The sequence below is a fragment of the Panthera uncia genome, chromosome F2, assembly GCF_023721935.1.
Source record: "Panthera uncia isolate 11264 chromosome F2, Puncia_PCG_1.0, whole genome shotgun sequence".
In the NCBI taxonomy this organism is placed as follows: domain Eukaryota; kingdom Metazoa; phylum Chordata; class Mammalia; order Carnivora; family Felidae; genus Panthera; species Panthera uncia.
Genome location: NC_064812.1, coordinates 28769468 through 28790692, shown reverse-complemented (window position 1 = coordinate 28790692; position 21225 = coordinate 28769468). Strand labels below are relative to the sequence as shown.

The window sequence follows — 21225 nt, the reverse complement described above, 5'->3', positions numbered from 1 at the left end:
TGGGGCCCAAACTCAGGTACCGTGAGATCATGACCTGAGCTGAAGTTGGACACTCAACCGACTGAGCCACCCAGACGCCCCCTGAACTTTATTTTTAATTGTAAAAGCCCATGAAAAGAAATACTGACTTAGACACACCAGAGGTGTAAAGTCCACAAAACAAACAGTGCCCTCATCTATCTTTCTAACTCATCTCTCATTCCCCAGATTTTTTCCTCCAGCAATACAGGACTGCAGCAGTGTCCTACACAAAACCCAATTACTCTTTCCCTTTTTTACTCACGCTTTCTCAGGAATGGAGTCACCTCAATAACAACTTCTTTTCCTCACTCATTCAATTTATTGAGTACCTATAATCTTAAGCGTTAGGGATACAGTAGTGAAGAAAAGAGAAACATTACCTTCATGGAGTCACAATCTAATGGAGGAAAAAGATATCAAATAAATATAGCATGAAAAACTATGATAATACTGCTTTACAGAGAATGGAATGAAGGAGAATTAAATGGCAGGAAAGCTAGTCAATAAGCTACTATAGTTAAGGTAAAAAAATAACTGATTTGGACAAGGGTGGAGGCAAGAAGTCAAATCTTGAGCTGACTGTACTTGCTGACAGACTGAATAAGGGGATAAAAGAAATACTTCATGACTCCAATATAAGCAATTATGTAGACTTGCACTAATAGTTCCAATTTTTTATGCCTCTCTGTCTTTACTATGAGTTTGCTATACTGACTTTAAGGTTGATGATATGACTTGCTTTGACCAATGGGACAAGAGCAAACTTTTTCCTGGCAGCAGCTTATAAAAGTGCCTGTGCACTGCTGGTTTTCTCTTGGAGTAAAAAGCCTGCTAAAGAACGAGACCACATGGAGAAAACCTAACTAAGTAGAAGCCATCTGAAATAATCCTATACCAATCTATAGCCAGAGAACCCCCAAACATATGAGGAAGCCCAGCCAAGAGCAGAGCGACAAAGCAGATGCATAACTGAACAAAAATGCAGGAATAAGCCCAAGCCACGACTAGAAGAACCACCTACCTAACTTACAGACCTGTGAGCAACAATAACTGCTTACTCTTTTGAGCACTGAGTTTTGGGTGGCCTTTTCATGCATAAATTAAACATGATGGTACCATTTACTGACACAGGGTGGGAGAAGGAAAGGAAGGGAATGAAAAGAAAAACCAAGCTCATTTTATCTTACCTGAGTCAACTCTTACCTATTCTTACAAACTCAACTTAGATATCAACTTCTCCAGGAAGCTTTCCCAGATCTCGAGGCTGGTTTGGAAAGATACTTAAGTACTAACATTGTGTTCTGTACATAGCCAGATCACTGCCTTATCAGACTGCTCTAAACTTATCTGTTTATATTTTTCTTCCCAAGTACCCAACTGCACTTTTATGTTACAGACTGTACCTCATTTATCTTGATAATATCAGCAGGTAACATAAAACAAGGTCTTGATAGAGGTTTCTGAATTTTATAAATCAATTAATAAACACTTATCTGCTAAAATTTATTAAGTCTAGATCAGTATTTCTCAAAGTGTGATGCACTCAACACGCATCAGAATCAGTAGAGGTGTGTTAAAAATGCAAATCTCTGGGCCCTTTATCTTGAACGAAAATACCATTCATTACCTTCTAAGAACAAGGATGAATATTTTGGTCAGCCTCAAATACACACAAATAGAAGTGCAGGTACTAAATCAACGTTTCCTCAAAATTTCCTAGAGATATTCTCTAAGATAGTGCCCTTGGACTGACAGCACCTATGCAACTGAAAATGCTCTGAATTGCAATGGCGTTTCTTTCTAAGAAATGAATCTCCGCCATCTGGGAGGTCCTCCAAAGTGTGGCTTCTCAACGCACACGGTTACCGAGGATGCTAGAGAGCGAAAGCGGGGCCCAGGCCAGGGCAGACAAGCGCCCAGAGGCCAGGCAGCAGGTGCGTCACGGACCCTGGAACTCGGGCCGAGCCAGGCGAAGGAGACTACCACTGGGTTCCGGGATGGGCTTCCCTCTCCAGAGGCGGCCATCCCCGGTCCACGCTAGCCCGACGGGATATACGGAAGGTCCCGGTCGCCTTGCTTGCCCAAGACAGAAAGGAAGAAAATGAGGAAAGGGTCCGGCCGCCAGCAGCCGAAAGTGGGGAGAGTGCCGGGGGTCGCCGCCGCTTCCCACCTGCGTCAAGCTCCAGCTGGTAACAGGGCAGCGGCTCGAGGGAGAGCTTGTAACCCTCGAAGCGGGGATCCAACAGAGGTCTCTTCACGCGCAGAGAGCAATTAGCAGCCACCTCCATAGCCTTCCTAGGTCGCAGCGTGAGAATTAATAAAGCTCTTGTTGAAAGGTCCGCGCTTCGCTCGTAGCACCGAGGCTCGCAGGCGGCGTGGTTCCCATCCCAGAAAACACTGCGGTGTGGGGCGCCGTCTGGGAAATGTAGTGTCCATGAGAAAGTTGACTCTGTTGCATGCCGGGCTATGTAGTCTTTCGGAGACTTAACGCCCGCGCAACTGCAGGGTATGGACTTTCTTACCCAGAGGGCTGAGCTACCAGGAGGCGGCCCGCGCTGGTTAAATTCTCACATTTATAGGCAGGGTGGCGAGACCCCGCCCCGGAAATGCGTGTTTTAGCTTTCTGTGTGCTTAGGTGCCCGAGCTACTGAGGGTCTAAGTCCGGGCAGCCGAAGAGTGTGGTAGGTAACGGTCGTCAGCGCAAGGGTCATTTCGTCGCTGGGAAGGGACGGCCCTCGCCCGCGGTGATGGTGGTGAGCTATGCCCGTGGTCCTCAGGGCCGGGACCCGGGCCCAGCCCAGGCTCCTTTCGATGTGCTGTCTTTCGTTAGCTTCCCCGACCCGCGCTCGCGGGCCTGTAGGGCTCTCCGACAGGGCGTGCAACCGGAGTTGGCCTGAAGCCAGTCCACGCTTTGTTTTCTGGCTCCTCCCCTCCCGCCTCTCCCGCTGTCTCCGCCCTATTCTATTTTCCCAAAGAATGTCTGAACTGGGAGGGATTCCCCTAGCGCCCTTGTTTTACCAGTGAGAAAACTGAGGCCTTTAAGAATTGACTTGTCCAAGGTCACTATCCGTATTTTAGGGGCCAAGGCGAGATCAAGTTCAATATTCTAGGAATGGTACCGACTAGACCTTAGAGTTATTTTGAAAATGTTAGCCTCCAACGACATAAGCAAACATTACTAAGTCCTTTCTCAACCCCTCCTTTTTCCTGTTCCACTCAAAAAAAATTTTTTTTCCCAACTCAAAACTCATTGCCAGCCTGAGTTTTCACATAGGCGAAGATGGGAGACAACAAAAGTAGTCCCGAGTTAGTGACAGATTAAGTGCAGTAATGTTACTGTATTCCAAGTTTTTACATTCTAACCTTCTTCTACCTTTTTTTTTTTTTTTAACTGAAAATTGAGAATTTTCTGTGTTGGGAATTAGTTCGAGATTTGTTTTCAGTTCTGATGAAGAGCATACACAAACACATACTTGGAGCTACTTTGAGAGTTGTGTTTCTGGGTGCATCCTAGTGAAAAGTAAAGCACTTAGAACCTAATCTGGAAATTTTATTTTTCACCAACAGTACTTGATCTTTTATTGGTATTTAGGTTATATGGCTTCCCAGAAATTTTGAATGCAGTTAAAGTGCAGAAATTATTAGCAGTCAGTTATGATGTGCTGTTAAAGTGTTTGGGGGCTTCTCGGGTCAGAGTACCTGAGTTCAAATCCTGCCTTCACCACTTTCTATCTTTGTGCCTCAGTTTTCTCAATTGTAAAATACAAATTATGTTAATAATTCATACATAAAAAAATAAGTTTTGGGAATTAAATGAGGTTAAAAAAAAAGCCCCAATGTGTTAACCCAGTACTGGGCACATAAGTGTTTCATAAATGTGACAATAATTATTATTATCTAAGGACTCATTAATAAAGGGTATCTGGGGGAAGAAAATTGTGAGTTAATCAGTATGACTTATTGGGATGCAGTAAACGATATTAAGAGTAATGACATTGTTAACACAATGTTGAAATCTATCACTCCTTCAGTTGATAGAATGTTAAATGTTAAATGGGATGCTTACCTAGAGGATTTAGAAGAAAATACTTTGTGGGTGTTCTGTATCTGAAAATACATGTTGATGTTCAGGTTAGCAAGATGAACAAAGATGCGCAGATGAGAGCAGCGATTAACCAAAAGTTGATAGAAACTGGAGAAAGAGAACGGTAAGCAATGGATTGTGTTAATAAATTACATTTAACATCTTTAAGTTACAGTTATTTTAATGTAAGAATCTAATATCAAGGAGCAAACTGATGTCAATGGAAGGAATTACAGAAAATTGAGATTATCAAAAGTTTCAATTCCTAACATCCATAAAAAATAGGTCTGTTCAGTATTGCATGACTTAAACGAAAATGAGTTCTCTAAAAAGATGAACAAGAAATGACTGTCAAAGAATGTATCATCTAACAGAGAAGAAAATATACCCAGGTTACTGCAGTTTTTAATAGGGAGATAATATGATAGAACCAGTTTCAGTTACCAAACTATTAATCTCAGAGCAGCTGTGCTGTTCTTACTCTCTGAGACATTCTTCTTCCCTGATCTTTAATTCTAGCTCATCTTTCAGGTCTTAATTTAAATATCATCTCTTACAGGAATCCCTTAAGTCCAAGATGCCTTGTTCTATCCTAGCATTTAATCACATTGTATTATAACCACCTGCTTTGCTTATTTGTGTCCTGCAGTATACTCTCAGTTCCTTGACAGTAGAACTACCATTGTATCCCCAGCATTATGCCTAGCACATAACTGACCAGGTAAATATTTGAAGAATGAACAGGTGTAGAAGTACTAAGCAGAGGCTCAGGAATCAAGAAAGGCTTCCAGAAGTAGGGTGAAAGATTGCGTAAGAGAAATATATTTAAGGAAGAGGAGAGATCTTTCAACTGTACTTGGGGGTTAAAGTAATCAGTTAGAGTAGTATAAGAGGTATTTCAGTTCTGGGAGAAAGATTAGCAGTTCTTCCAGCCAGTAAAGCAGAGAAGACATTCAAGGAACATGGAACAGAATGTGCAAAGTCACAGAGATTTGTTACAACATAATAATGTTCTGAGGAACTGTAAAATTAAAGCTGGCAGGTAAAGTATGAAAGTGATGTTGCTGGAACAGTAGACAGGAGGAGTAGATTTGGTATAAGTCAGAATTCTTTCATTTGTAAATGGTAGAAACTGAACTCAAAAACTTGCTTAATCAGTGGAAATATATAAGCTCATCTAACTAAAAAGTCAAGAGCTTGAAATTACTTCAGACTCCACTGGGTCCAAGCACTCAAAAATTGTTACCAAGAATATGTTTTTCTTTTTCTTTCTCAGCTCTCTTTTCCTCTGTGTTGGCTTTATTCTTAAGCAGACTACCCACAAGGTGGCAGAGATCAGCAGTTCAGGATTCACATCCCTCTGGCTCAGACTACCTTTCTCCTAGTAGTTCCAGCAAAGTACCTGGCTTGATTACCATCTTACTTAGGTACATAGGCCAGTTATGATCAGCCTTGCCTGGGTCTCATTTCCATTGCTGGAACCCTGCACAGATTTATTACACTGAGAGTGGTGTCAAAGAAAAGGCAGGAAAATGGGTGATGGGTTTGCAAAAACATCTGACTTTATCCTTGGGTGGGGGGAGAAGTTAAAAGATTCTAAGAAAGGGGATGACTACATCACATTTGCTCTTTAGGAATACTATTCTGGCAATGTGAGGATAGCCTTAAAGGGCTAGAGATACATTATAGAAGAATGTGTTAGCAGGTTATATCAGGTTAAAAATGAAAAACAGCAAAAATGGAAACAAGAACTTAAAAATTTTTAAAGTAAAATCAGCAGTCCTCAATATGAGAAATGAGGAAGAAGACATCCAGAATGGTGCCTTGGGGAACTGAGATGATAGTATTGGCAGTAATGTGTAAAGGGGATTATTTATTATTATTTGTCTCTTCATTTGTGCAGCTTAAAGTTACTGAGTTTCTAGCATATGCTATGTCCTGTTAAGGTGCTGGTGATACAGTAGTGAACAAAATAAAGTCTGTCCTTTCATGGAGCTTACATTCTAATGGGAGGAAACAGACACTACATCTGTTTTATGTAGATGGTGGTAAGTTCTAGAGGAAAAATAAAGCAGAGAATAATGGGTTGTGTATTTGAGACAAAAAAATAAAGAAGGCTTCACTGGTAAGAAATCAGAAGGATATGAGTGAATGGGGAAGACTTTCGAGAGCCAAGGATCTAAGACAGGAGCTTGCCTGGTTTTTTGAGGAGCACATAGAATTTCATCAGCCTGAGTAAATGGAGTGAGAGGAAGAAGAGAGACCTGGGGAGGGGGAAGATCATGGACGGTTATTTAGGCTAGTTAGGTTAGTAAGCCTAACAAAAACTTGGAATTTTAGTCTAAGTAAATTGGGAAGCACTGGGCCATTTTGAGCAGAAGAAGGAGAGCGAAGTATATGAGCAAAGGAGTAGGGGGACAAGTTTAGGGGCATTGGTAGTGGTCCAGTCCAAGAGAAGAAGATGGCTTGGACTAGGGGAGTAATGGCAAAGATGGTAAAGAAAACATCTGGATTGTAGGTGTATATTTAAAACTGGAACCAGTAGGAATTGCTCCTGTGGATTATACGTATAGTGTTAACAGAGTTGAGTGAAAGATGCTCCTAGGTTTTCTAGCCTGAGGAACTTCAGGGTAAGCGTCCAACTTCAGCTCAGGTTAAGCCTGAGGAACTCCCGTTAAGCGTCCAACTTCAGCTCAGGTCATGATCTCACGGCTTGGCTCGGCGGTGTGAGCCCTGCTTTGGGCTCTGTGCTGACAGCTCAAGCCTGGAGCCTGCTTCTGAGTGTGTGTCTCTGCCCCTCCACCGCTCAAGTGTGCATGCTCTCGCTCTCTCTCAAGTATAAATAAACAAAAAAAAAAAAAAAAAAAAAAAGGAAGACCTAATTAAATACCAAGATGGAACTGTCACATAGGGGATGTCTAGGAATATTGAAAGAGAAATGGTTTAGTTTGGGACATGACGTGTTGAAGCTGAGATATGATTTAGGTTAAAGACTGAAGACTTGTAAGAGTGGGTATGGCAAAAGGATAGGAAATATTTTATTATACCCATGATGCAGTTAGTTGTAATACACACCATTATTTTTTTTAACCTGTAGGGAAAAAGAAAATTCTGCCAATTAAATTATGACAGGCATGGGGCACCTGGGTGGCTCAGTCGGTTAAGCGTCCGACTTCGGCTCAGGTCATGATCTCACGGTCCCTGAGTTCAAGCCCCGCGTCGGGCTCTGTGCTGACAGCTCAGAGCCTGGAGCCTGTTTCGGATTCTGTGTCTCCCTTTCTCTCTGACCCTCCCTCGTTCATGCTCTGTCTCTCTCTGTCTCAAAAATAAATAAACATTAAAAAAAATTTTTTTAATTATGACAGGCATACCAATTACTGAATTATTAGAATGTGGGGGAAAAACAGGCTTAGAATCAATGAAATACCATACTTAGTATATAATTTGGAAGCTTGTTGGAAAAAAATGAGGGGAAAGTTTTTGAGGTTAGAAATATGGGGAAGCAAGAGAGCTAAAGGAGAAGAGTTTGTAGTCAAAGAATAGATTTTGAAGATTTTGAGGTGCACCTGCTTCGAGTTCAACTAAAACCATCTAGAAATTGTACAAGACTCACAGTATTCCTGTTGGTGGAGAGGAATAGAAAGTGTATGAGAAGGCCAGAGAGTAGAGTTTCTTGAGAAGTACTTCTCCCTCATCCACTTCATTTAACTTTATAATGATGAAAATGAGGTCCAGAGTCTAAATTATTTGCATAAGATCAAAAAATTAGTAATAGAACCAAGATTAGGCCACAATTAAAGTTTTTGTGTTTAGAAGGCAGGGAATTTTTAATTGAACGTTTGAACTTTTGCTTCAAACATCCTATCTAAAATATTGTGCATTGTTGTAGTTTAATATGAAAATATTTCTTTTTCAACAGCCTCAAAGAGTTGCTGAGAGCTAAATTAATTGAATGTGGCTGGAAGGACCAGTTGAAGGCACACTGTAAAGGTAATCAGTTTCATTTACAAGATAAACTAATTCCATTGTTCTTGTTGGTTTGGAGTTCACTAGAAAAATTATAGGCAGTATTTTAAGATCTGTTGAGTGCCGAGCATAATTTGAAACATACGGAAAATTGAATCTTGTAGTAATGATTTCCTCCTTTTGTCTCCTTTTGGTAGATGTATTTCCTGAATCTTTAGAAATTTTCTTTGTATTTTTTGTAACCAAGTGAGGCAAGATTTTCTCTCTCATCAGAGTATGGAATCCAGCCTTTTTCAGTGTCCCTACTCAAAGTGAAACATTAATTATTCCTATGTTTTAACTTTATAACAAATTGAACACTATCATTGGCAGACTTTATAGGAATTACATCTCTGGCTTTAACAATATTATTTTTTGAAGAATTTACCTACAAAAATCCTAGATAATTACACTAATTTTTTAAAATGTGGGGTGGAAGCTTGTTAAGTTACTGGGTGTTGATAAGGATACCACTAGATAAATTATACATGTCAAGAAGATGAGCCTCCTTTTCTGGCTCAGCTTTGGTATAATGCAATTCTGGATATTTTCAATGAGCTCCCATTATATTGCAATTGTTTCTACAATTAATGGTAATAGAAACTATTTATATCATTAATCCTAAGAAGGCAATGTGGTGAGTTAGTAAAGGCATAGACTTTGAGGTCATACAGACCTTCACTGGAAGAGAATACAGCTGGACTTCAGCTCATGTTTGGATGAGTATTTAATCTTTAAGCCTCAGTAGGCTCACTTGTGAAGTGGAAAAATGTCTGGCCCATTAGATTGTTGTGAATATTAAATGCTGCAAAACACCCAGCACATAGCGTTCCAATAATGTTAACTCCTTTCCCTCTTCTTCTTTTGGCCTAGCCTAGAGAAGAGAAATGAACAAAAGAGTTGTTCTATAGTTTAATTTAGGGATATGAAATTACAAGTTAGACTCAAATAATAGCTTTTACCTCCCTCCATACGTTCAGGAACTGCTATTATAGTGAAATAAGATCTGTACAGTTCTAAGTTTCCAGCTTTTTACACATTTTAGATTTGACTTTACAGTTCGAATTCATTCTGTTATATTTGTTAAGTTACAAGTGATTTAGCTGAGAGATGAATAGGTTTTTAAGATTTTGATCTGGTGAATACTTAATGTGTTTAAGGTTGAACTAAATCTTCAGTAGAAAAGAAAAAAAGAAGTGTCCTCTTTTTTTTTAAAGACCAGTCTGCACTCTAAAAACATGATCTTAACCCTTCCTCTATGAAAATCTTTCTTACAGATAATGATTTTAAATGATATGATTTGTTTTTTGCTTTTGCATAAGAGGTAATTAAAGAAAAAGGACTAGAACACGTTACTGTTGATGACTTGGTGGCTGAAATCACACCAAAAGGCAGAGGTAAGGAATACAAATTTTGTGGACGGAAACGTGTGAAGACATTTTTTTTCTCTCTTGCTGGTTCAGTTTTTCTTTCTTTTTACAGGGAAAAATACCCTTTCTAAAATTATTTGGGTACTTGAACTTTCCTCAATGGGAAAGATAATTGGTACCTGCCTCTCTAGCATAGTCTTGAGTAATAAATATGATGAGAAGTATAAAATGTTTTTGCACTCTAAAATAGTATAGAAACATAAGTTCATAATGGTTGTTAAGACAGATAGTTTTTAAAATATGGGATTTTGTAGGGTCAAGTATTACCTGAAGCTAGGATTCATAAGTTTTATTAGATATGGCCCGATTTCAGTAATCCAAAGTTTTACTCTAGCCCCACAGTCAATGCTCTGCTGTTGTTTTTCTTTTTAAAAATAAGTAAAGTTCTGGGGCACCTGGGTGACTCAGTGAGTTGAGCATCCAACTCTTAATTTCAGTTCAGGTCATGATCTCACTGTTGTGGGCTCCGTGCTGAGCATGGAGCCTGCTTTGGATTCTCTCTCTCCCTCTCTCTGCCCTCCCTCACTTAACACTGTCTCTCTCTCAAAAAAAAAAAAAATAAACATTTAAAAAAGAAAAGTTCTGTCTTATTAACTGTCTAATTAAGAATTGGGCAGCTTCAAAACTTCATATTCAGGGTAACCTGTATTTAAAATTCACACTACAAACATCTTTATTTCCTTTCAGAAGGCAAAGGAAGGAGAGGAAATATATTAACATTGGTGATATGTAATAAATACTGAGTTAGGAGTTACATTGTTACCTCAGATGCAGCTATGTTATTTTCATTTATTTTGAGAAAGGGGTTTTTCTGGTCATTTTAAGTGTAAGCAGATAAATTAGATGATTCATTATCTGTTTTCTCACATAGAAATAGTGAAAAGAATTTAAGTGTGAAAAGTAAATGAGTTTGAAAATTATTGCTAGAGAATACTAATTCTCTGAACTATCTGCTGGGAAAGAGCTACAGAATCCCATCGTCCTTTCCAGCCATCTGTAGGCCTGTTCACAGCTAAAAAAACATGACTTTTTCATCAAGCATGTCTCAGGGAAAAGAAAAACAAAACAAGAAACAGTATGTATTGTTCTCCCCACGAATTTACATTTTAAAATCATTTTCTCCAATTTCTTTTTCTATTTTCTGTCTGTAATTTATGTTTAATCTATTAACATTTAGGAGCTGGTTATACAGGATGGAAATTTCCTTTGCTTCTCTTTCAACACTTGTATCCTGGACATTTCAATCCCGTATAACTCCACTGCTGGAAAATGAACAAATACAGAACAGAGAAGTCAAAATAAATCCTTTCTTTTATGTTCTTAGTCTTCTTTTATAACAGAAATATTTATTTTCTTTTTTTAAGATACAGTAGAATTGACTTTTTCTTAGTGTGCAGTGCTATGAATTTTATACACATGTGTAGATTCACGTAACTACCACCCCCTATCCCTCAAGCTATCCTTTTATGGTCACACCTTATCCCTAACTCCAAGGCAACTAGACTGATCTAGTCTCCATCACCATAATTTTTATTAAAGTATGTTTAATGTACCTACTGATCCCATTTCTAGTGATCTTAATTATGTAGCCTTTATTTCTCAGAGGCTTAAATTAAACAATTTGTCAAGGGGAATAGGTGTCTTATTTAACTTGCATACTTATTTATGGAATTCACTATACAAATGTTGAACTGTACCTGAAATTTTTAGTTTCCTTTAGATACAAGCAAGTAGCATTAGAAGTTCTGGTTCATTCCCGATTGTCCTTATTTATTAGTAGCCACAAAAGGAAAACTGATAGTGTAGATTCGTGTATTGACATTTAATAGTAATGAAAATTTCAAAGAGCAGGGCTTTTTTGTTTTTCATTTTTAGTTTGATATTCTGAATAGATAATAGTCACATGGTTCAACATTGAAAAAGTAAAAATACCATAAATGTAACCCCTGTCACAGTTTTTGCATCTTTGCTGAGTCAGAGAGTATGTGCACTTACTTCTACAGTATTGCCAAATTAGCTGCCCAAAAATGCGGTACCAATTTATATTCCCCACCAGCTAATACAAGAGCACCAGTTTTCCCTCAATCTTGCCAGCACAGGATACTACCGACCTTTGGTTTTTAGCCAATATGATTGGTAAAACATGGTATCTGAATGTGGTTTTAATTTACATTTCAACTATGAGGCTAAACCCCTTCTGTGTTCAAGAACTGTGTTCCTCCTTTTCTTTATCTCTTTTGCTTGTTTTTCTTTTAGTCTGATCTTTTTCTTATCAATTTGGAGAAATTATATAGTAGAGAGGTCAGCCCAATTCTGTAAGTGTTTTCCCACTTTTGTCTTTTGCCTTTGTTTATGGTGATTTTGACCAACTTCTTGAATTGTCACTGTTGCATTTAAACCAAATTTATTAACCTGCTGTACCTCTGTATTTAAAAAAAGCCTTTTCCACTCCTAGTTTAAAGAATTTTCTTATGTTTTCTCATCGGTGTGCAGTGTAGTTAGGTATTGGACAGTTCAGTCAAATAATGAATTGCAAATATACTTTTTCAGGTATCTTTACCTATTTCTTTATTGAAGCATGTGGGTTATTCATGAAATTATTAGTTCAGAATAAGATATCAAATATCAAATTGACATATATTAATTGGAATCTTCTTACTCTTATATTTTATTTTTATATTTCAGCCCTGGTACCTGACAGTGTAAAGAAGGAGCTCCTACAAAGAATAAGAACATTCCTTGCTCAGCATGCCAGCCTTTAAGATTGAATTAGATTGTGTCGTTTTGTGGTTTTATTTCTGAAAGTAAAACTTGCCATAAATTAGGAATCAATTTCCCAAAATAAAATCCTTTTTTGTATGATGGTATACAGTTTTCAGTAATGATGTATACATTGTATTGATTTTTTTCCCTAAATGTGTTATTTTAATAAATATCTCATGAATGAGTTTGAAGTTTCCTTGGATTTGCGAATAAAAGGGACTTTATTAATAATTTGCCAGATTTGTTGAAAAAGTCAGCAATTAATACAGTTTAAATGTTAAGTATGTGCATATATCTGTGCTAACAACCGAAGAGAAGTAAGCAGGCTCTTCTATTGTCTGGATGTGGTGTATTCCTCTTTTGAATCTCTATGATATTTTATAATACATGTCCCATCTTGTACTACAGATGTCTAATTTCTGATTTGTTATAAATGCTGAGGGTTGGGACTGGGTCTTAATCATCTTTATGTGCCTTCCTTATTCCTCAAAGAATTTACCATCCTATTGGAAGAGAGAACATTTGCAAACTGGCTTCATACCACGCTCCTCTCACATACTCTACTCATCTGAACTTTGAGAGCAGAGGCTCTAAATTGCATCCCCACATACTAAGGTCAAGAAAGAACTTGCTGGGAAATAATCTCCACCTGTAGCTTTACTCTGACATCAAGATTGCCAAATCCAATGGACTCTTACCTATTCTTAATGTGACCTCTGCTGGAATGAGAATGTTGACCATCCTGCCACTTGGAACTTTCTTCCCACTCCTCACATTGTGTTTTCCTACACTGGAAGTTCCTTCTGTTTCTTGTGGATACCTTTTGCTGTATGGGACTTTAAATAATGGTGTGTTTTAGTGCTCCCTCCTGGGCCCTCTGCTTGACTAATGATACACTTTTCCTGGGCAAATCCCAGGACGCTTGGGTTGGACTGTGGCTTCAAATATAAACTTGGTGATAAATGGTAAATTGTATCTCCAAACCAGACTTCAACCCAGCCTCCAGACCCGAATACCCAACTGCTGTGGATCAGCTTTCTTGGATGTTCCATAAACACCTTAACCTGACCACATCTAAGACAGTGACTTCTTTTCCTCCAATAACTGCCCTTACTGTGTTCCTTATCTCTGTGAGTGGTACCTCCCAGATCTACAGATTAAAATACTAATTCAGAAGGTAAGAGGTATGGCACAAGATTTCTCTATTTCAGACAGGTTCTCAGTCAAGGTTTGTGCTGCTGAGGGAGGACACTGTGTAGCAAGGTTGTAAATTGTCCACTTCCTGCCCTCTTGACTGCCTTAGGTCAGACTGATAATTGCAGTAGGCTCCAATTTTAGTTGTCCATGCCTCCTCCAATGACTCTTCCACAGGATTACCTAAGTGATCTTACTAAAAGTCAAGCCTCATCATTTTTTTCTGCTTGAAATTTCTCAGCGGCTCTTAGTTTACAGAGTAAAATTCAAGCTTGACCATAGAACGTAGGTCTGACATTTACTTATTTCTAGTCGCTCTAAAGAGTCCCCAAAAGAATAAAATTACTTCATCCCTCAATAATTTTGAAAATCCATCAACTTAGCCGTTTTACTTTCATTCCTACCTGACCTTCAAAATTCAGCTTGAGTTGTTGCTAAAACATTCTAACGTTCCTTTGCTTTCAATTCCCCACCCCTTTTTTTCTATAAGAAGCACCTGTGCATAATTTCTCTTCACCACAGTGGTTCCTGAAATTTACATATATCTCCTGGAGGAAAGGAAACATTTTTTGACTTTGAGTGATATTTGTGGATAGATGGACAAGGAAATGAACATTTATAGGAGCACAAAAAAAGATAATACAATTGGGTATAGTTGAGAAAAGACTTCATGTTAATTTTTGGTTCACTGTCCCAGAGGTATAATTTTAACTTTCCAATGAACTTGTATTTTAGGTGTAGTCTGAACCAGCTGGACCTAATTATGTAAAGTGACCTCTCTCTCTCTCCCTCACACACAATCAAAACCTACGCAAGAGAGTTTTTGTTTCATCTCTTACAAAGCAATGATCTAAAGTAATGATAGTTATGTTCATTTTTCTGTTGCCCCTTATCAAAAAGGAAACATGGTACATCAAAAGTGTTAAAAACAATTCTTATTTCATAGTACTGTGTATGAAAACAAACCAAAAATTGCTCATGAAGATATTTAGTAGCTCAAAAGGAAAATGAAAACAAAATACTTTGAAATGGAACAACAAAAAGCTGAATTGAAAATACTTTATAGCAATCAAAAGTACCAAAGAGCATAGTTTTAAATCGTAGTGCCCAAAACTTCCCACCTCTACCCCACCACCTCTAGGTTTCTTTGACATCTCAGAAATGTCTTGTTTGCATCCAGCATCATTGATACCTTTGAAACTAACTTCTTGACTCACATCATTGGTTTATGTAAACTAGGAATACATCGTTTAAAGATCTTGCACCCTTCCATTCCCAATGTCAGGAATTCGATAGGAGATTACTGTTACGGGGCTGAACTGGGTGAGTGAAATACTAATTAAGATTACTATAAGCTTCTCCTGGATAGGATTAAAGAAGACCAGACTAAATTATTTATGTAATCACTTTGCTTTGGCATTAAGAGTGTATCATTTGGTTGAGCAGAGCCAAGCTCAAGATGATGCTGGAGATTGGTAATTAGATATGGGACTTTTCATAACTTGATAAAAGGCTCCATCTAACTCAAGAGAATTGTGACAGCTGCTCAGTAGCTGATGTTGGAAATGATCCAGTTGTGTGTGTGTGTGTGTGTCGTGTGAACCCTTCTTGTAAATGGCTATCTCATGTTACTCAGTGACTTCATAAAACCCTTCATATTATCATTAGAAACCACACAAAAGTCATTGGATGAATCCACCAAGAAAACCAACAGGTGCAGTCAGGCAATTCAAGTTCTAGTTTCATCTCTGACACTGAATTATCAGGTAAGACTGACTCTTCTGCCTCAGTTTTCTCATCTGCATAATAGGTCTGATATTATCCAGCAAGAATTAAAATAATTACAAAGTTGTTAGTACTATGAATAAAATAGTCATAAAAGCAATATGGATTTGAGTTACTCCTAGGAAAAACTCTAGAAATCTGTAATTATTTACCATGTGTTTTCTGGATTTATACAGATATATGAATTACAATGTATGTGGAAAATAGCTGCCTTTATTTTTTCAGGAATTTCTATATACTATTAATTACCATGATAATACCTATAAAAATGAAGATAACAAACATGCCTTTGGTTGTAATAGATTAAATTGCACTCTAATAGTACTTAGGGAGGGTTGAAATTATCTGTAGTCAGTTTTACCCTCATTCTACTATTAACCCCTGTATGACACAGACTGTATACCATTTGTCTTTTGATCCTAAGTGCCTAACAGAATAAATTCTTGATAAGTTCTTTTAAAGATATGAATAATAAACGCAACAGAGAATGAAATTTGGCATGTGCCTATTTATTCCAGACTTCAAATTGTGCTGTTCTGTCTGTCAGCCACCAGAGGGCACTTGAAGCCCGTAGTTTGGTTCCATCCGGGGCTCTCCCTAACTCCAGTGTGTTCTCTTGACAGGCCTAATTTCAATTCGGGCCAGCCAGATTTTTCAAGATGAAAGTGCTATTGAATTAAAACTTAATGTGAGGACCTCAGAATGTGGTTCTGGTATAAATTAAAATGAAGCTACAGTGAGATGCGTTGCTTTACTGGTATCATTTTCTGAAGTCAATCCAGTGTTTCAGACAGCAAGTTGGATTTAAATAGCATATGCCATGACTGAAATAGTTCTGTTTCAGCTATTTTATCAAAAAAAGAAGGACAGTAAATTCTTAATAAAAAGTGAAAGAAAATCTCCAGTGTCTTATTTCCCTGTCATTGTGGTCCTCTCTCATAGAGTCCTTTTAGACGGGAATAATACTCGTATCTTCCTTTTTCATACTATGTTAGTGTTTAAAAAAGGAAAGTATAAATAGAACATTATATAGTGCCAAAACCCTGTAGACACTCAATGAATGTTGGCTTATGATGATGATGGTAAAGAATGCCAGTTAATGAAGGCAGATAGATTCTGTACTTGGGGTTCAATGTCGCTCATAAAATAATGTTGAGTACAGGAACTGGTGCCAGTACTTAGGGCATTCATAAATGCTCTGGCATAAATGCTCATAAATGTTCTGATCACCAGAACTGAGTGATAATAAATGGCTTTCAGTTACTGCAAACCTTCCGAATCCAAAATTATCTGTTGAGGGCACATCTTTAAGAATTTATCCTTTCTAGGTGGCTATTTATATCCAAATTGGGTTTTGACAAAATAAGAGGCATAATGTCAAGTAATGAAAATAGAGACGTCCATCAAGCCCCAGCCCTTCCGATGTGCAGGCGATTTGGGTAGCGATATATATTGTGTCATTTGAGGAGCGTTCAGTTTGGCTAATATAGCATGTGAGTGGTACTCTGGTTCTCTTCTCCGAAGTATCATTGATGTGCTTGGTGATTTCATTAGTCACTTACAAAGTTCTACATGACGGTTGCCTATCATCCACATGATTCCTTTCTGCTAGGGATGCTGAAAATATAAAAAAGCAGGAGAATCACAGAGCTCCTCTTAGCAGGTATAACATAAAGTCAAAGTTATAGGAAAGGACTTTACAAGTCCTTATGTATAATACATGCTGTACTTCTAGCAATGGGGCTCATGAAACAGTTTTGTGTATGGGATCTATCTCCCAGATTTTGTCTCATGCATAAACATTTTTGGCAGACCTAGGTACTGAAAAACACAGATGTATTCACTGATCAGCTGCTTTTCCTATGTTCCTGACCCAGTTCTTTCACAATATGGAAACTTTGTAGAAACCTCCAGTTAACCAACTATCCTTTTATTATTATCCTCACTCCCTTCATGGTCTCGTTCCCTCCTTTTACCCATTGATGGTAAAAGTTGGTTTATCATTAGAACTCCTTTACAATTAACTTTAACTTCTCTCACCCTTTTTCCCCCCAATCACACACAGTCCTGCTTAAATGTAACTACCCTGAGAGCTTACTCCCTCCACGCATCTTATCCCCTGAACTTTGTGTTGAAGAAAATTACACAACATTCTGGTAAGTCCTATTCTAAAATAACAACTACAACATTCTGAAGTTGGCCTAGGCTGGTCAAAAATGTTAATGTCATGAAAGAATGAAAGGCTATAAAAATTGAAAAGGGAAAAAAGCAGGGTGCCTGGGTGGCTCAGTCAGTTAAGCATCTGGTCATGATCTCACGGTTAGTGGGTTCAAGCCCCACTTTGGGCTCTGCTGACAGCTTGGAGCCTGGAGCCTGCTTCCAATTCTGTGTCTCCCGCTCTCTGTTCTTCCCCCAGCTGAGCTCAGTCTTGGTCTCTCAAAAATAAATAAAATGTTAAAAAAAAAAAGGGGGGGGGAGCGGAGAAGGAAAGAAATGAAGATCAAGAATTGTTTTATGTTTTAAAAAAAGAATAGATATTTGCATTTAAAAAAATTTTTTAAACAAAGTTTATTTTTATTCATTTTGAGAGAGAGAGAGGGAAAGAAAGAGAATCCCAAGCAGGCTCTGCACTGTCAGCACAGAGTCCAATCGATGCAGGGCTCAAACGAACGGTCAAACCATGAGATCATGACCTGAACTGAAACCAAAGGTCGGATACTTAACCAACTGATCCACCCAGGTGCCCCCTAGAGAGATATTTGTCTTTAAAGCGATGTGACAGTCTTATTAAACAAAATTATAAAGAATATTATTAGGACACTTGGTAATGTTTAAACATGGGCTATAATATCAGTATTTTAAATTTCCTGAATGTTACATTTGTATTAGGAGGAATGACTTTGTCCCATGTTGTAGTATTTAGGGATGAAGTGTTACATCATAACAAACTTTCAAAGCGTTCAACAACAAAAACAAAAGTATATATACTTAATATGGAGAGAATGATAGACACTGTTAATCTAAGAGAAGGATATACTTATCACAAACAGCCTTGAAATTTTTCAAAATAATATTTTTAAAAGAAATAATGGTCACAATTCTCAAATGAACACTTTTCGCTGCCCCCAAAATTCTACTATGCTTCCCTAGCCTACACTTCCCCCTCCCCCAAATGCCCGTTTCACACTCCTCTCCCACAGTAACAACACTACTTCCTGCTTTACCAACAGACAGCGGCAATCAGACAAAAACCCAGCATCATCATATCACCAAATCTGTCAGCCTTCCTGAATCTGAATCCACTTTCCCCCCTTTCCTCCACTTGTGCTCTGGATCCCAGCACTCTCTCTTTCTTGATAGTTTATTTCCTGAGGTTACTCCTCTCCAAAATTTTCCAACAGAAGCTTCTCCCTCTATTTCATCAACCCTTACAGCAGAAATTTGGCCTGGTAACTTGCATCTTTTACAAAAAACCATGTCTTGGTCACAAATCTCCCTCAAGGAACAGCCTCATTTCTTTGCTCACCTTCAAAGCAAGGAAGACTTCTTAAAGAGATTTTTTTGTTGTTTAATATTGAGAGAGAGAGAAAAAGAGAGAATGTGAGAGGGGAAGGGACACAGAGAGAATCCCGAGCAGGCTCCGTGCAGGGCTCGAACCCACAAACTGTAAGATCATTACCTGAGCTGAAATTAGGAGCTGAATGTTTAACCAGCTGAACTACCCAGGCACTACTGTCGGAAGGCTTCTCAATTGAGTTGTCTATACCTCCACTTACTTCCCACTCACTCACTCAATTTGGGGTTATGGAAATTGTCATTTCACTGAAGCTATTCATGTCAAGGTCAAGAGAAACATCTACCTTAATAACCTCTTAGCAATAATGGTAACAGATGACCACTCTCCTTGTTAGACACATTCCTCTCTTCTTTCCCATGTTGCAAAACTCTCCTACTTTTCTCTTAACTCATGGCTGCTGTCTCTCAGTCTTTGCTAACTTCTCAAACCCCAATTATATGGCCTAAGTTCTTCTCTGTCTCAGGGTTCTTGACTGCTTTGTGTTATTTTGGCACTCAAGTGAAGCCTATCAATTCTTTCTCATAATAATATATTAAAATGCACAAAATAAAATTCTTAGAGTTACACAGGAAACTATATTAAAGTATAATTATACATATCTTTCAAAATAAATGCATAATATTCATCTTTATTAACACAAAAATAATGCCTTATTCAAATATAATTCAAATTACAATTCAAATATAATTCAAAATTAATGCATTTTAAATATAGGTAGGCTTAAAATCACATCTTATTTTTAAAATACCAATTTAAAGGCTATTTATTTCTTAACTTTTATAAGAACATTAAGTTATTAAGTTCTTATGTTTATAAGAACATTATAAGTTATAAGAACATTAAGTTATATATGCTTGGTGTTTAACCAAGCATATATATTACATATGATATTTATATGATATATTGGACATTCCATCAATTTCAAATTTTTGTTTTAATGGTTATAAGTACTGAAAATATTGATTACTTAAGAGACATTTTTTCCTTTTTTTTTTTGCAAATGGAATGAAAGCTTCTTCAGCTCACTTTCCAAAGCCAGGAAATCTTGTCTCAAAGAACACCAGGATTCTTTTTGAGTTACATTTCAACTATAATAAGATTTGGTCCTAAGATCAAAGATCACAGGCTAGGACAATATCTTCAATAGAGTTTATTGAAAAGAAAAGGATTATGGATCTCTGGTTCAGCTTTAGTATTATCAAGATAAAAGTAACTTCTGAAAGAATCAATAGTTTCCCATTGTCCCTAGATTTCTCTTTTTGAAGAAACTGACAGCCATCTGAGGACGAAGCACCTTCTCTAACATTTCAAGGTTTGGAGGGTGTCAGCCTTGCTTCTGGTTGCCTTGCTTCCTGATCAGTTGCTAATCCTAGTCACCTTATGATTTTTTTTTAAGTAGAAGGCACAATAGTCTTGAAATGAAAGTTTTATCTCATTCATATGGTTAAAAATAACTGCCAGGGGAGCCAACTCATGGATAAATCATTTTTTTTCAAAGTGTTCCAAATGTGGAGTGTTTTGGCTTTTAGAGAAATTAAAGCCAATGGTCTTTAATTCAGATAAGCATTTAAGTCTTGTTCTCTGGGAATGCCAATGAACTATTTGGTAAAGGTGTCCTTCTTAGTCTGATCCTCTCTCTTGACCAATTTTTTTTTTTTATTTTTTGTTAACGTTTTATTTATTTTTGAGACAGGGAGAGACAGAGCATGAACAGGGGAGGGTCAGAGAGAGGGAGACACAGAATCTGAAACAGGCTCCAGGCTCTGAGCTGTCAGTACAGAGCCCGACGCGGGGCTCGAACTCATGGACCGCGAGATCATGACCTGAGCCGAAGTCAGCCACTTAACTGACTGAGCCACCCAGGTGCCCCATCTCTTGACCAATTCTTAAATGCAGTTAATTATTCAGAGTAATTATCAGAGGATAGTGTTGATAACTTTTACAGTTGTTGGCAAAGGATTTTAGGAATAGTCTTAATTCTTAGTGCATGTCTATGTTAAAAAACAAAAAGTGATGACATCACGAGGTTCTTCCTTTCCCATTAAGGTAAGAATATTGGATATATTACCAAGTATCGCTGCAATCAGGAAGGAAAATAATGCTTTTTTTTTTTCCAATTGAAGTTTTGTTTGGAGAAATAATGTTTACAAAAAACAGAGCGATAAAACTTTTCACAACTTCAAACCTGTCAACAACCTTGCCCATTTCCAAAAGAGACTCACAGAATAAGAATTCTTCCAGCCACATACTCAAGGGGAACAGGGAGGCTGTCAATTTCTCCATTTCTTGTTTCAAAATGTTAAGATATTTTTATAATTCTACCCTGAATGAGAACATTTGACATGAGAACCTCTCCTAGATTTCTG

At 37.8% G+C, this 21225-nt stretch overlaps 2 protein-coding genes across 3 annotated transcripts in view; one reads left to right on the top strand and one right to left on the bottom strand.

Annotated features, from left to right (window-relative positions):
* NUDCD1 (NudC domain containing 1) overlaps positions 1-2511 on the bottom strand; it is a 75124-nt gene extending 72613 nt beyond the window's left edge. Inside the window, exon 1 of the mRNA XM_049633004.1 lies at positions 2192-2511. Coding sequence (XP_049488961.1) covers positions 2192-2309 — 118 coding nt within the window. The 5' untranslated portion in view covers positions 2310-2511. The remainder of the gene's footprint in view (positions 1-2191) is intronic.
* A 142-nt stretch (positions 2512-2653) lies between these two features.
* On the top strand, positions 2654-12450 carry ENY2 (ENY2 transcription and export complex 2 subunit). 2 transcript variants are annotated; one of them, XM_049633008.1, is made up of 5 exons: positions 2654-2774; positions 4153-4229; positions 8025-8095; positions 9433-9507; positions 12226-12450. In XM_049633008.1, exons 1-5 carry the CDS (start codon positions 2769-2771, stop codon positions 12300-12302), a joined length of 306 nt encoding a protein of 101 aa, XP_049488965.1. In that variant the 5' UTR covers positions 2654-2768; the 3' UTR covers positions 12303-12450. The 2 variants fall into 2 exon arrangements, with proteins under 2 accessions (XP_049488965.1, XP_049488966.1); XM_049633009.1 differs by having other exon boundaries at positions 2684-2702.
* The last annotated feature ends 8775 nt before the right edge of the window (positions 12451-21225 follow it).

What these genes read in the sequence shown, in the direction of transcription:
- ENY2 (XM_049633008.1), top strand. An exon ending in GAAACTGGAGAAAGAGAACG is followed by an intron (nt 4,230 to 8,024) that starts GTAAGCAATGGA and finishes CTTTTTCAACAG; the next exon opens with CCTCAAAGAGTTGCTGAGAG. An exon ending in GTTGAAGGCACACTGTAAAG is followed by an intron (nt 8,096 to 9,432) that starts GTAATCAGTTTC and finishes CTTTTGCATAAG; the next exon opens with AGGTAATTAAAGAAAAAGGA.